This window comes from Protopterus annectens, chromosome 17.part0 (genome assembly GCF_019279795.1).
Source record: "Protopterus annectens isolate FY-2018-M chromosome 17.part0, PAN1.0, whole genome shotgun sequence".
NCBI classification, from domain to species: Eukaryota; Metazoa; Chordata; order Ceratodontiformes; family Protopteridae; genus Protopterus; species Protopterus annectens.
In genome coordinates, this window is record NC_056751.1 from 574,482,192 (window position 1) to 574,498,019 (window position 15,828).

Consider the following 15,828-nt stretch of genomic DNA (forward strand, 5'->3'; position numbering starts at 1 on the left):
GTGGTTACAGAATACCCTTCCTATCCACCCCCATTCCAAAGAAAAGACTCCCAGATGTGCCGCCCCATCTGCGAGACCCAGCAGCTATAGAAATTTCAAAGCTGCTAGAAAAAAAGAGTCATCCAACCAGTCCCAGCGGACCAAAGAGGATTCGGAACTTACTCAAGGTTCTTTTTAGTTCCAAAGAAGACAGGGGACTGGAGGCCGATTCTGGACCTAAGCAACCTCAATACCTTCATCAAGAAAGAAAAGTTCCAAATGGTCACGCTTCAATCGATCCTTCCATTCTTACGGAAGGACGACTGGATGTGCTCAATAGATCTGAAGGACGCATACTACCACATCAAAATGGCCAGGGCATCCAGAGATCATTTGCTGGGAGCCAATCACTATCAGTTTCGAGCCCTGCCCTTTGGTCTGACCTCAGCCCCCAGGGTTTTCACCAAATGCATGGCAGTGGTAGCGTCTCATCTGAGACGCCTAGGATTACAGGTGTTTCTGTATCTGGACGACTGGCTCCTTTCTGCCACCACCAACTGATACAGGCCAGGGATTACACTCTACAACTTTGTGTTCACCTCGGAATTTCCGTAAATTTTGAAAAATCTTTACTACAGCCATCACAGCATATCTTATTCATAGGAGCGGAATTGGATACCCATCATTTAATTCTAAGGCTTCCTCCAGAAAGGATAGCCTCACTACAAAGCCACATATCTCTTCTTCTGTCATCCAGAAAATCCCCAGCAAGACTGGTTCTGAAGGTTTTGGGTCTCATGGCAGCTTCTCTCATATACCATTGGGAAGACTGCACATGAGAGTTCTACAATGGCTACTGTTTGCACAATGGTCGTTCCAACAGCTACCTCTGACACACGAAATTCTGATTACAAACACATGCAAATCACACCTAGCCTGGTGGCTTCAGACTTGCAACCTTTCCAGCGGAAGACCATTTGTGCTACCTTCCCTGATAGGGTGGGGCATCTTTCAGGGACAGACAGTCCAAGGCGAATGGACCAATTTAGAGTACAATCTGCACATCAATGTTCTAGAGTTGAGGGCAGTGTTTCTAGCGTTGCAACACTTTGCTCCCCTTCTTCCTCTAGGGACTATTGCAGTTCAGACAGACAACATGTCCGTAGTCTGGTACATAAACAAACAAGGGGGAACCAAGTCTTATCAGCTATGCAGAGAGGCCATGAGAATCTGGCAATGGGCGGAGTCCACGGGTCGCTTTCTGATCGCAACGCACATCCCTGGGTCATCCAACGTCATAGCCGACAGGCTGAGCAGAGCAATCCTGTTGCCTCACGAGTGGTCCCTCAAACAGTCTGTTGAAGAAGATTTTTCGCAAATGGGGCCAGCCTTCATCTTTCTCCAATGAACGCCAAATGCAGGAGCTACTTTGTCCTATTACCCCAGGGAAGTCCCCAGGGACGCTGGTGCACGATTGGCCCCGGGTCTCCTGTATGCTTTTCCTCCCTTTCCCTGATTGCAAAGTTTCTGCAGAAAGCCAACAACCTACAAAGGACGATAATCCTCATTGCCCCATTCTGGCCTCGTCAAATTTGGTTCCCTTTCTTTTGCAACACCGCATTCTGGGACCTTGGATCCTGGACCCAGAGCCAGATCTACTGACTCACTCGTCAGGGGTTCCTCACCCCTTTCGGGTCACTCCATCTAGCAGCTTGGCTGCTCCCTTTTAGCCAGGTCTGATTCTCTTTCACCTGCAGTTCAGAATATACTAGTGGCTTCTCATAAAGCTTCCACTACAAAGACCTACACTAGTAAATGGAAGCGTTTTGTCTTCTGGGCAAACTCACAGCATTTGGACCCTGTCATAGCTCCGTTAAACAAGATCTTGGAGTTTTTAACAGAATTGTTCCACCAAGGAGCTTCTCCTGCCACTTTAAGAGTGCAATTGGCTGCCATTTCCAACTTTCATGTGGAAGAATGTGGGGCACCTATTATGGCTCACAGACTTTGTAAGGCCTTTTTAAAAGGATCTTTCCATAGTAGACCACCAGTTAGAACTCCTACATCTCCTTGGAATCTAAACCTGTTATCTAAATTGATGTTACCCCCTTTTGAACCAGCCTCCTCTTGTCCATTGAAGTATTTATCGTGGAAGACCCTCTTCTTGGTAGCCATTACATCCGCTAGGTGAGTGTCTGAGCTTCAGGCTCTTTCTATTAAACACCCTTATTTGATCTTTCACTCTGACAGAGTATCTCTTCGCACTAATCCATCCTTTCTCCCCAAAGTTTGCTCTATCAATAACATTAATCAATCCATTGAATTACCTACCTTTTTCAAAAATCACTCCAATAAATTGGAGTATATGTTACACAAGTTGGATGTCCATAGACAACTTAGATTTTATTTGGATAGAACAAAGGATCACAGGAAGTCTGATCAACTTTTTGTAGCCTTTGCTGACAGCAGGAAAGGTGTAGTGGTTACTAAACGAACTCTTTCCAAATGGCTAACTGATTGTATTATATACGTTTATGATTCTTCAAATCAAACTTTATCTGTCAAACCCAAAGGACATTCTACAAGATCAGTGTCTACATCCCTGGCTCATGCAGCTCGCCTACCATTAGACACGATTTGTGCAGCTGCTACTTGGTCTAAACCACATACATTCATTTCTCATTACAAAGTAGACAGGGTTTCTAGGGACAGGGCAATCTTTGGTTCCACTGTGCTCAAGAACGTTCTGCCGTGAGTTCCTCAGGAACATGGAGCTAGGGACGCTACCCAGGTGTAAGAACAAACGGCGAGATCGAACACTCTCACATTTAGAAATTATGTCCTTACCATAACGTTCCATGTGGAGTGTTCATCTCGCCATTGTTCTTACATTCCCACCCTCCCACCCTCAGGAAGAACGTTCAATTTGGTGCCTGGTCTGGGGTATTCTGCACTTGCAGTTGTATATATATGATGTACATGTGTATATATACATATATATATATATATATATATATATCTATATATATAGATATAAGTGTTCTTGCTTTTATGTAAATTTTTGGCATGAGTGTGTTCTCTCTCTGACTGCTGGTTTGCTTGCAAACTAGATCTGAGGTAAAGGCAGAGGGGGATTGTGGGTATTAGGTTGTCTCGAGCTTCTTCTCGATGCAGAGCTTGCAAGCGGCCGAGGATCGGCTCAGAACCCAGGTGTAAGAACAAAGGCGAGATGAACACTCCACATGGAACGTTATGGTAAGGACATAACTTCTAATTATACACAATGGCTACAAAAAGTTAAAACTTTTTGGCATGTTGTAAGACTTCCCTCTTACTGCCTAAGTTTGTATAATATAAAACAATCCTGTAATAAAAATGTATGACTTAAGGAAGGGTGAAACTGAACATTTGATTTTTTTCTTTCTTTTTCAAAATATTCAATCCTTTTTCTTTTATTGTTGCGCAGAATTTGTACATGGAATATTTTTGAATCCAAGGAATTTTTTGCTGTTTGTTTGTGTTGATACCTGTTTTCTTCTTAATAGAGTGGTATAAAAAGCAAAAAGAACTATTTAAAAGTAAATAAATACATTTATTTCAAGGATAGAAGAAACAAAGACTATTAAAATATTATTACTACTGATAATAATTTACAATTATTAAATTAATAATAGTAATTAACAAGAAGTGGAAACTAAATGGGATATCCGTTTAAGCTAAAATAATTCCTGTTAACTTTGTGGTATAAAGGGATAAAGCCCTGACTGTGATCTTGGCAATCTGGGTTCTGCTAGTATCCCAGGCAGTGCAAGAGTCAACAAGAGGAGGTTGGGAGTGTGAGGTCAGTACTAGCTGACCCCAGGTAGCAGAAAAGGAGGCAGGCCATTCATACAATACTGTTGTCTGCTGTGAGCAGGCACATGGTATGCAGCACAGTGATCAACGATGTCTGCTTGACATTTTCAAGCCAGCAGTGTTAGCCCCTGATGCACATTCCTAGAAATATGTCTGCTCAAGGGGAGTGAATTTGGAAACCCCAAGAGCGATGCATGTCAGGCACCTGGGGGAGAGGGTATGGTATAACAACAAAATGCTTCTTAGCGCTGCATCATTAGTGATATGCCCTTGTGGTCAAGGTGACCAGATAGTTCTGCTGCCTGGGAACTAATTAGAGAATGAAAACAGTCCATCCTAAAACATTTGTGGCACCAGTCATGGGAAAATGAAGACTGTCAGGCTGTCATGACAAGGTTGCAGTCCACCTCATTCACGGAATGGTAAGAAAAGCAGAGCAAAGCACCATACACAACTTTTTTGGTGATACCTTCTGCCACTAGGTAAAGGTCCCTTCCAGACAAAGAATAAGTAGACTAAAGGCCTATAGGAGGGGTGGTCAACCAGTAGGGAAGCAGAAAACATGCAAAAAATATTTAACTAAAGAGACTGAGTGTTATAGCTACTTTGGCTTCAGAACAGCTTATTTCCAAGCTTTGCTCAGTCATGTGACTACCTTATGATTGTCCCTTAAAGCTGTTTATTTTGAATGTATTTATTAATTTGTTCTTCTTTAGTCTGTTTAAAGGTGGGAAACTGATTCACTGGCCATTTTTTCAGCTACAGCCTGACTACATAAGGAAAAAAAGAATATCATTGCAATGGTTGTAGGAAGATATACAAGACTGTAGTGTATACCAAGGTAATTCACAGTTCAGTGATACAAGCCACCAGGATAATATCATCAGACATTTGGCAACAATGGTTGGTATGCAGTTAACATAAAGGAACCCCACTATGTACAGCTACTCACAGCGTTTCCCTGATGACCAGTGGTCAGAGTTGATTTAAACTCAGGAAAATGAATAAGCTTCATATAGTCAATGGCAGAGAGTTCCCTAGTCTGGGATCCTGGAAAGAAAAGGCTTTGGTGGAGCGCTCTAGTCTATGGTAGTGTCTGGCAAAGCGAATGATGTAGAGATAGATTAGTGCACATTCTCAGCTGACGTCTGTTTGAGGAAGAAGCCTAATGTGAGGCAGTGATCCGGGTAAATAACTTTTGTATAAAAGTGGAAGGACAGACAGTAAAGGAAGTGTGGAATGTATTACACTGGTGGGTACAAGGCATTGCACCATAGCATGAATTGAGGCCGACAATGATGGTAGTAGGTCTGGGACCATCAGAATGCAGGCACACCATAAACACTGGATAGTGGTGAGGCTGAGAAGCAGAGGAATGACAAACCAGATATGTTTTATGATATAGTTTCTAAGGATATCACCATGACGTGCAAGTTTCTTTCCCAGAGAGGTGCAAACCTTGTAGTTGGTCACTGAAAATTAGGGAGTTCAGGGTACAAAAGTTTAATTTTTTTGAGATCTTCTTTCTTTGTGGTCTTTTCAAGGAAATCACTATTTTGTTGGATTTGTCTTGTACAACGTATCTACCCATTACTCTGAAAATACTGCAGGATAATGGTGTGCAAAATGTAGCATATCCACCCATTATTCTGAAAATACTGCAGGATAGTAGTGTGCAAAATGTAGCTTATATTACCTTTACTCCACAAATACTGCAGAATAGTGGTGGACAAAATGTACCATATCTACCCATTACCCTGCAAATACTGCAGGATTGTGGTGTGCAGAATGTGGCATACATATCTACTGGCAAATGGATTGTCAACAAAATGTAGCATTGCCATCCTTTACTCCCCAAATAATTTATGACAGTGGTGTGCAAAACAAAGATACAGGAAAGAAAGCCTTGGATATGTAACAGACTGATAAATATTAGAATACACTTGCTGAACTGAATACACCATGAAATAAGAGCTAACATTACACATAACCAGCACTTTGTTTCTTTGCAGGTTATTTTTCCCAGCTTTCTCAAAATACAGTTCATGCTTCTACAAACAAGCAGCTAATAAATCAGAAGACTTCATCAAAAGAATTTTCACCTCCCACATCTAGAGCAGCTTTGATTCAAGAGAAGGAACTTCCACAACAGAAACTGTGGTGAGACAGATTCCCTAAATGCCTTTTATATACTATTTATTTACTTCAGAGAGCAAAGGACCTGTTTTTTTGTTTTTAACCCAAAAGGTGCAAAATATTTTGCATTTCACTGACTCCATGCTTGAGTATTTTGTCTTGTAGTGTGTGTGTGTGTGTTCGTCATTTTACTAACACAGTGCTTATGTAATATATGGCAGTTTACTGAGGCAGCATGTGTGTGTGTGTGTGTGTGTGTGTGTGTGTGTGTGTGTTGATTTACTAACACTGCACTTGTACATTATGTGGCATTTCACTGCCTCAGTGTTTGGACACCAGTCATTAAGTATGAAGGGTAAAAGGACATTTGATAGCCTTTCAAACTCGGTGTCCCCATGGATTTGGTTTGAAAGCTTTGTCCCAAGTATTGTTTTCTCCAATGGCACATCACCCCAAGCAGAATAATGCTGTCCTTTTTTAAAATTGCTGACCTCTGATGTACCTCTCTCTGCACTTAATCTGTCACCCTTTTGTGTACATTTTTGGCAGTACCTATACATACCTCTTCATCAAGTGGGTTTATGATTTCCAAGGGAGGAGGGCCCTCCTATCCAGCAAGACTGATTTGCCCACATAGGGGCAAGAATAAGGGGCAGACATGCCTATTGTTTTTCACCCAATTGGTTAGCAATATACCCAACACCTTTGATATTACACATGACATGTGTTTTGGTGTTCATTGCACATATGAGTCCCTCAGTTGTGGAAAATGCACTTGCGTGCCAAACGTGTTGTAACAGTGAAGAGTTTTCCACATTCCCGTGCACATTTTCCTGCTTCCCCAAAGAAAGTGAGCTGACCCTAACCATTCACTACTTGTAGACCTGCAGTCCACTGTCTGACATACAGGTCAGTAGTCAAACATGAATTACTAGTGGCCTCAGAAGACACCAAACCTCCATAGCTTTTGGCAATATCTTTATGCCCTTTCATCATATTCTGTATGGGGTCTACCTCAAATAAATAAAAGACCACTTACCCAAAGACAACATTGCCAAGGCAAGATCACCGAAACTTCAGTTTAACGAACAAGCACATTGCTGAAACATTTCCCACTTTAAGTAACTAATTAGCCAACATGAGGGAAATTTGCCCTTTTCCCCACTGTAACATGATCCCTGAGTTAGTATATTTAGTTGGGGGGGGTGGGTTGGAGATAGTGCAGTGTATTTTTTGTTAAATGTTGGTCAAATGGTTACTTACTGTGGGAAAAGTTTTGGCAGTGTGCTCATGCTCATTCATTAAACTTAAGTTTTGGTGATCTTGTCTCAGCAGTGTTGTCTTCGGGTAAGTGGTCTTTCATTTATTTGAAGTAGACCCTGTGTATGACACCAAGTAACTGCTGCTTCTGCTGGATATTCTAGGTGTTGATCTCACTGTTCCATGCTGATTCACACTGATTCGCATAGACTACTCAAAAACAGGTGTGTGTGTGTGTGTGTGTGTGTGTGTGTGTGTGTCTGTGTGTGTGTCTGTGTGTGTGTGTGTCTGTGTGTGTGTGTGTGTGTGTGTGTGTGTGTGTGTGTGTGTGTGTGTGTGTGTGTGTGTGTGTGTTCATAGGTTGGTACTAGGCTATCGGCCCTAGGGTCTATACAAGCCTAGCCATAACAATTCCCTGGCTATTTCTTCCCACAGTATTTACTGTGTGAAGAAATAGCCAGTATGTGAAACTTTAGAAGGTTTAGTTACAACATGCCATAAAATGAAGGGTTCCGCTAACATGTTACATTATAGTTAGTTACTCTGATATGACTTGTCATGCGAAGCGCCTGTGCTGCACATTGCCATCTATCAAGTGTCTTTTTAGGCAATGACAAAGAAATGATGCATTTCCCTTTCCTGGCACAAGTGTGTATTTATGCATTGTATCTAATATCACTAACAGAATAACTCACAATGAAGGGTAAATTCTAGCCCAAAAGCTTGAGTAATTGCAAAGCTTATTTTGGTCAGCTAAAAGGTATTAGATGTTTTTATGCATTGTGCAAGAATACTAACATTATATACAATGATACTAGCATTTTATGCAAGGATACTAGCATTATATATTAGGATACTGACATTATATATTAGGATACTAACGTACACAAAGATACTAATATACAAGGATACTAACAGTATATACAAGGATGCTAACATTACATGCTTGAATACTAGCATTATGCACAAGGACACTAACATTATATATAATACTAGCATTATACACTAAGATACTAACATTATATACAAGGATGCTAATATTGTACACAAGGATACTAACATTATATACAAGAATACTAGCATTGTACATAAGGACACTAACATTATATATATATATAATACTAGTATTATACTCAAGGATACAAACAATATATACAAGAAAAAGTACAGTTTTAATGTAGATGTTCGAGTGTTCACCCTGCTGCAGTCATCACACTTGGGTTATCCTGCCGTCAGGCGGTCCTGCAGTCGGCCTGAATTCCAAAGTCTTGGTCTGGCATCGGTTGCTGTCGCTTCTTCCCTGACGTCAGTGCGCCAGGGGTATATAAGAGGCATCCAATGCCATTTTCTTCAGTTTTTCTTGCCCCAGATGTCAGGTGCCCCAAAAGGTAGGCAAAATATATATATATATATATATATATATATATATATATATATATATATATATATATATATATATATATATATATATATATACACACATATGGCTATATAAAAATAAAACAAAACCCTTAGGTACAAGCAAATACACCACAGAGGTAGAGTAGGATAAAGTGGTAGAGATAAGTCCAGCTAGTTCAGAGGGGATGGAGGGAGGGTAACCTGGACTGCAGCAGGGTGAACACTCGAACATCTACATTTGTGGTAGGTACAAAACTGTACTATGTTCATCATGTTACCCTGATGCAGTCATCACACTTGGGTTGAATCCCAAAGCTAAGGAGGGGAGGTGGAGTCAAACAGGGTTAGAAGGGGCTAATAGGCCCTGCAAAACTGCAGTGGCAAAACCAGCTCTAGTCTTAGAGTAAAGAGGTAAGTGATAGTGTTTGGTGAAGGTGTGCACTGAACTCCAAGTAGCAGCTTCCAGAATATCCTTGGTTGGCACTCCCCTGAGAAAGGCTGCTGATGTAGCTGTAGCCCTGGTAGAGTGGGACCTAATGTTAGCAGGTACTGGTTTCCCATGATGTGTGTAGCAGAAATGGTCTGTTTTGAGATAGCTTTTCCTTGTGATCCTGTAGCATAGGCTACAAAGAGCTGGTCAGTTTTTCTGAAAGCCTTAGTTTTATCCAAGTAGTAACATAATTGCCTGTGAATGTCCAAAGAGTGCAGGAGTCTTACTCCTGTGTTCTGGGGATTTGGGAAGAAGGTGGGCAAGTGAATGGTTTGGTTTAGGGCCACACTGGATACCACCTTTGGCATAAAGGAAGGATTAGTTCGTAGAGAGACTCTGTCTTGATGTAAAATGAGGAAAGGTTCCACTGCCATTAGTGCCTGTAGCTCTGAGACTCTTCTAGCTGAGGTTATTGCTGGTAGTAGGGCAGTTTTCCATGAAAGACGTTTTAAATCAGTTGAAAAAGCTGGTTCAAAGGGTGGCAGTGTAAGCTTTTTCAGGACAAAGTTGAGATCCCAAGTAGGTGTTGGAGCTCTCCTTGGCGGTTTTAAGTTCTTAGCCCCTCTGAGGTACTGTCTTAGGAGTGGATGTGAAAATAAAGGAGGATCCGTGCTGTAATGAGCTGAAATTGCTGAGGCGTGGATCTTAATAGATGAAAAGGAAAGTCCTTTGTGTAACATCTCAGTTAAATATTGTAGAATCTGAGGAATGTTCGGCTCCAGGGGATTTAGGCCTTTAGCCTGGCTCCAGGCGCAAAATCTTTTCCATTTGTCTGAATAGGTTTTCCTGGTGCTGGGCCTTCTGGCCTCCAGAATGACATCCATAACAGCATTGGATAGAGGTGTTGGCTGGTTGTTTAGGTAATTTGCCATGCAACCAGGTTTAAAGTCTTGAGCTGGCTGTGTAGAATCAGATTGTCTCACTGGGTGAGCAGGTGAGGAATTTGTGGCAAAATCCATGGTGGGCCCTGGGCCATGTTCCTTAAAATTGGATACCAATGTTGGCGTGGCCAGTCTGGTGCAACGAGAATCATTTGTGGCCTCTGTAATCTGACTTTCAGCAGTACCTTTGCTAGAAGAGGCAGTGAAGGGAAGGCATACACTGTTAATGTTTTCCAATTGAATGAGAGGGCATCCACTTTCCAAGCTAGTGGATGGAAGGTCCTTGTGCAAAATTTTTGAAGTTGGTGGTTGTTGGGGCTTGCAAACAGATCTATGTCTGGGTGTCCCCATTTTTGAGCTATCATTGCAAATACTTGTGGATCTAGTTTCCATTCATGTGGATCCATGATGTTTCTGCTTAGGTCTTCTGCCAATGTGTTTTTCTTTCTTGGCAGGAATTGTGCTTGGAATTGAACCTGGTAAGACCGTGCAGTGTTCCACAAGGTCATTGCTTGCCTGCATAGTGGGTAGGAATGTGTGCCCCCTTGCTTGTTTATGTACCACATAACTGTGGTGTTGTCTGTCCTTATTAGTAGTTGTCCTGGGTGCAGAAGGTCCTTGAAAGCTGTTAGGGCATTCTGCACTGCTAGCATTTCTTTTTGATTGATATGCAGGTGTCTCTGATCTGTAGTCCATTTGCCCTGAATGCACTGTCCTGCCATGTGTGCTCCCCAGGCATAGTCCGATGCATCCGTTGTCATAGTTTGCCTGGCTGTGGGTAAGGTGAAAGGCTGACCCTTGTTGAGGTGACATGCCTGTGCCCACCATAGAAACTCCTGTTGAAGGCAGGGAATGAGTGGAATCATTGTTTCCAAGCTGTGGCTGTGCTGAGTCCATACACTTTTCAGGTACCATTGTAATTTCCTCATATGCAGTTTTGCAAATGGTATTAGTAGTATGCAAGATGTCATGAATCCCAAGGCCTGCAGAATTTTTCTTGCAGGGAGATGGGTCTTTGTTGCCATTATTTTGAAATACTGAAACAGCTGTCGTTTGGCTGGTGTGAGATAAGCCATCTGGGCCGTTGTATTCAAGCTGGCACCCAGGAATATTATGTTTTGTGAGGGCATTAGTTTTGATTTCTTTTCGTTTACTGTGTACCCTAGGCAACTTAGAAGGTGTTTGACAAATGCCAGATGCTGTAAAAGAATGTCCTTGCTTTCTGCTTGAATAAGACAGTCATCCAGGTATGGGTATATTTGAATTCCTCTTTGTCTGCAGTATGCAATTACTGGTGCCAGGCATTTTGTGAAGACCGTGGGTGCAGTAGATAAGCCAAAGGGCAGTGCAGAGAATTGATAATGCGTTGAACCTCCAATGAAGCGGAGGTATCTTCTGCAATTTTGTTTGATAGGGACATGCAGGTATACCTCCTTGAGGTCCAAAGTGACTAGCCAAGCATTCTTGCCCAACATGGGAAGAAGCTGCTGTAGTGTTAGCATCTTGAATTTTGGCACTTGCAGATAGGTGTTCAGAATTGAAAGATCCAGAATGGGTCTCCATGCTTTGTCCTTTCTTGGAACTAGGAAGAGTCTTGAGTAAAATCCTTGTCCTTGCTCCTGTGAAGGTACCTGTTGAATGGCTCCCGTGTTCATGAGAACTGCAATTTGTTTTTGTGCCTCTGCCCATTGATTTGGTGGCAGGTTTGGCATTCCTTTGATCCTTGGTAAGGTATGAAAGTGGAATCTGTATCCTTGAGAGACAATGTTTAGAACCCATTTGTCTTGTGTGATGATGTGCCAGTTGTCTGCAAAAATTGCTAGTTTTCCTCCCAAGGGTGTTGCCAGGAGAGATTTGCTTGGTAGGTTGAGGATAGAGTCATTGTGTCTGCCTTCTGCTAGCTTGGGGCCTGTCTTCTCCTCCTTTCTGGGTAGCAGAACCCCATTGGCGAGGTTTGTAAGGGCCCTGTGACTGACCTCTGCCCCTTGGGCGTCTGTATTTGCCCCTCTGTGATCTGTCTGAAGCTGGAAAGGACCAATTTTTGTTGGCCAATTTCTGCTTAAGCGAGGGTGTTGTACCTGCAAGAAATCCTTGACCGTTTGCATAGATTTAGCCTTGTCCTCCATTTTCTTTAAAACCTCTTCTGCTTTGACACCAAATAATACATCTTGTTGTAAAGGTGCATCTAATAATTTTGCTTTAACATGGTCAGGGAGGGTTTGCTCTTTTAACCAAGCATGTCTACGAATGACAGACCCAGTAACAGCTGCTCTACAGGAAGCTTCCAATGAATCAAATCCGCATTGTAAAGTATGCTTGCCCACCTGTTCAGCTGCATGCAACAGATCCTGTATTTCCTTGAATGCAGGCTGTTCTGAATGTGTGCTCATTTTTTGTTTTAACTAAGACATCAGGAATTGTTGATATTTCAACATGTAAAACTGGCAATTTAATGCTCTCATAGCCAGAGTTGCAGAGGTGTATATTTTCTTTCCCCATCTATCTAGGGCTCTGGAATCTCTTTCAGAGGGCAGAGGATTTTTAACCATAGAAGCTTTTGCTCCCTTAGGACCCTGGGAAATGGTTTCTGGGTCAGCTATAGGGCTTTTATAAAGGAATTTGTGTGAGTCAGGTACTCTGTAGTATCTGTCTGGTTCCAGGATCATCTCCAAAACAGGAGGGATAGCAGGTAGCAAGTAAGGTGTGCTGAACTCTAATAGCAACAGGAGAGGGATAGCAGAATTCTGGCCTGGGGTATGGCCTTGTTCCTGGTGGGCCTCCCTGATTGAGTGTAGGTAATCCTTCCCTTCCCAGAAGAGGAATTCCCTCATAGATCAGAAGTTCAGATAAGGTGGAAAAGTGTAAGGGGGTTCCTGTGAAGAATAGACATAGAGAGAAAAATAAGGTCACGGGATGCAAGATCCATAATATAGAGGACTTTTTAAGAGAGGGGATAAAGAGGGATAAGGGTGGGAATTATCATGCCATCTTAGCAGCATCTGTTTCTCAGGCATGGGCCTTGACCTGTAAGTAAACTGAACAGTTTTCTTAGGCTTTAAAGGAGTTTTTGAGCAGCATGTACCAATGTAATAAAGTTTGCTGAAGACACCTTCTTACCTTCTGAGTAAGTTTGGCATCCAAGTTAAGTGCTTCTCTGCTAATTTCTCCCAAGATGCTGCGCAAGCCTAGTGTTTCACGGGAGATACGATCAGCCGTCTGGGGGGGCCAGCTGAATCCAGTCAGGGGTTCTAGAGGGCTCTTCGGAAACTGAAAAACCGCCAGAGCGGCATAGGTGACCAGCTGCGGTCTGGGTCTTTTTATATTGGAGGGGCTGCGTCCTTATCCTTTAAGCGCTTTTATGAATTGCGGTCAAGCACTATTACAATCAAAATACCACTAGAAATTGTAAAAAGAACACAAATTGTTTGAAAGTTTGCTAGATTTTTGTATTTTGCCTTATACTTCATTCCATGCTATAGTGTCAGTTTTGTAGCAGGCTCTTTCTGTTGTTGCCATAGTATATGGGGAATTTTGTAACTGTATGCTCTCTTGACTTGAGGAAGAGGCTGGCAAAGAAAAAGTGGAATTGTCAGAGAGATGAAGAAAGTAGACAGGAGTATAAGGAGATGAGGAGCATGGCAAAGAGAGAGGTGGCGAAGGCTAAGGATAAGGCATATGGAGAGTTGTGTGAAAGGTTGGACACTAAAGAGGGAGAAAAGGACCTGTACTTATTGGCTAGACAGAGGGTCTGAGCTGAGAAAGATGTGCAGCAGGTAAGGGTGATAAAGGATAGTGAGGGAAACATACTCACAAGCGAGGAGAGTGTGTTGAGCAGATGGAAAGAGTACTTTGAGGGGCTGATGAATGAAGAGAATGAGAGAGAGAAGGTTGGATGATGTGGGGATAGTGAAACAGATTAGCAAGGAGGAAGTACGGACAGCTATGAAGAGGATGAAGAATGGAAAGGCTGTTGGTCCAGATGACATACCAGTGGAAGCATGGAGGTGCTTAGGATAAATGGCAGTGGAGTTCTTAACCAGATTGTTTACTGAAATCTTGGAAAGTCAGAGGATGACTAAGGAGTGGAGAAAAAAGTGTTTTGGTACCTATTTTTAAGAATAAGGTTGATGTGCAGAGTTGTAACTACAGAGGGATAAAACTGATCAGTCACAGCTTGAAGTTATGGGAAAGAGTAGTGGAAGTTAGGTTAAGAAGGGAGGTGATGATTAGCGATCAGCAGTATGGTTACATGCCAGGAAAGAGCACTACAGATGCAATGTTTGCTCTGAGACTGTTGATGGAGAAATATAGGGAAGGTCAGAAGGAGTTGCATTGTGTCTTTGTGGACTTGGAGAAATCATATGATAGGGTGCCTAGAGAGGAGTTGTGGTATTGTATGAGGAAGTCAGGAGTGGCAGAGAAGTATGTAAGAATGGTACAGGATATGTACGAGGGTAGTGTGACAGTGGTGAAGTCTGCAATGGGAGTGACAGATCCATTTAAGGTGGAGGTGGGATTACATCAAGGATCAGCTTTGAGCCCTTATTTGCAATGGTGATGGACAGGTTGACAGACAAGATTGGACAGGAGGCCCCATGGACTATGATGTTTGCAGATGACATTGTGATCTGTAGTGAGAGTAGGGACCAGGTTGAGATGACCCTGGAGAGGTGGAGATATGCTCTAGAGAGGAGAGGAATGAAGGTCAGCAGGACTAAGACAGAATATGTGTGTGAATGAGAGGGAGGATAGAGGAATGGTGAGAATGCAGGGAGTAGAGCTGGTGAAGGTGGATGAGTTTAAGTACTTGGGATCAACAGTTCAGAGTAATGGTGAGTGTGGAAGAGAGGTGAAGAAGAGAGTACAGGCAGGGTGGAATGGGTGGAGAAGAGTGTCAGGAGTGATTTGTGACGGACGGGTACCAGTAAGAGTAAAAAGGAAGGTCTACAAGATGGTAGTGAGACCAGCTATGTTGTATGGGTTGGCGATGGTGGCATTGACAAAAAGGCAGGAGTCAGAGCTGGAAGTGGCACAGTTAAAGATGCTAAGATTTGCACTGGGTGTGACAAGGATGGACAGGATTAGGAATCAGTATATTAGAGGGTCAGCTCAGGTTGGACAGTTTGCAGACAAAGTCAGAGAGGCGAGATTGCGTTGGTTTGGACATGTGCTGAGGAGGGATGATGGGTATATTGGGAAAAGGATGCTAAGGATGGAGCTGCCAGGTAAGAGGAAAAGAGGAAGGCCTAAGATAAGGTTTATGGACGTGGTGAGAGAGGATATTCAGGTGGTTGGTGTGACAGAGCAATATGCAGAGGACAGGAAGAAATGAAAACAGATGATCCGCTGTGGTGACCCCTAACAGGAACAGCTGAAAGAGAAGATGCTGTCTTGACTTATTAGTTGTACAATGGGCATCTAACTAATATAATGTTTTTTAAATGGTGAAAAGTATATTTCATTTAGTAAGCTTGTAGGTTACAGAGTTAAGTAAAAATGTTCTACTGCCTTTACTGGGTAACCATTTGGTTTTCTGTATGGTGACACACTGGTGTTTCCTGTTGTGTTCAGTGAAAAAATCTGAATATTTTGAAGGGTAGCAATATTTTCCTGAAAATGTAGATGTTTTAATGGTGGATAATACTCAAGACATGGGGATGAGGACATTTTTGGCTATGATGCTCAAGCTTCAGTTGTAAGCAGGTGGAAGGTTCTAGAAGATACTTTCAGTTACTGTAGTAATTTGTCTGTTTGTTATTCTAAATGTTTGCCAAAGGATATATTGTTATCTAATATACTTCCAGGATACCTTTGTAATTCAGTTGA

At 42.4% G+C, this 15,828-nt stretch overlaps 1 protein-coding gene across 1 annotated transcript in view; it reads left to right on the forward strand.

The window, feature by feature from the left end:
* LOC122791460 overlaps positions 1-15,828 on the forward strand; it is a 429,024-nt gene that overhangs the window by 303,720 nt on the left and 109,476 nt on the right. Inside the window, exon 7 of the mRNA XM_044059205.1 lies at positions 5,847-5,994. Within this exon, the coding sequence (XP_043915140.1) occupies positions 5,847-5,994 (148 nt within the window). The remainder of the gene's footprint in view (positions 1-5,846; positions 5,995-15,828) is intronic.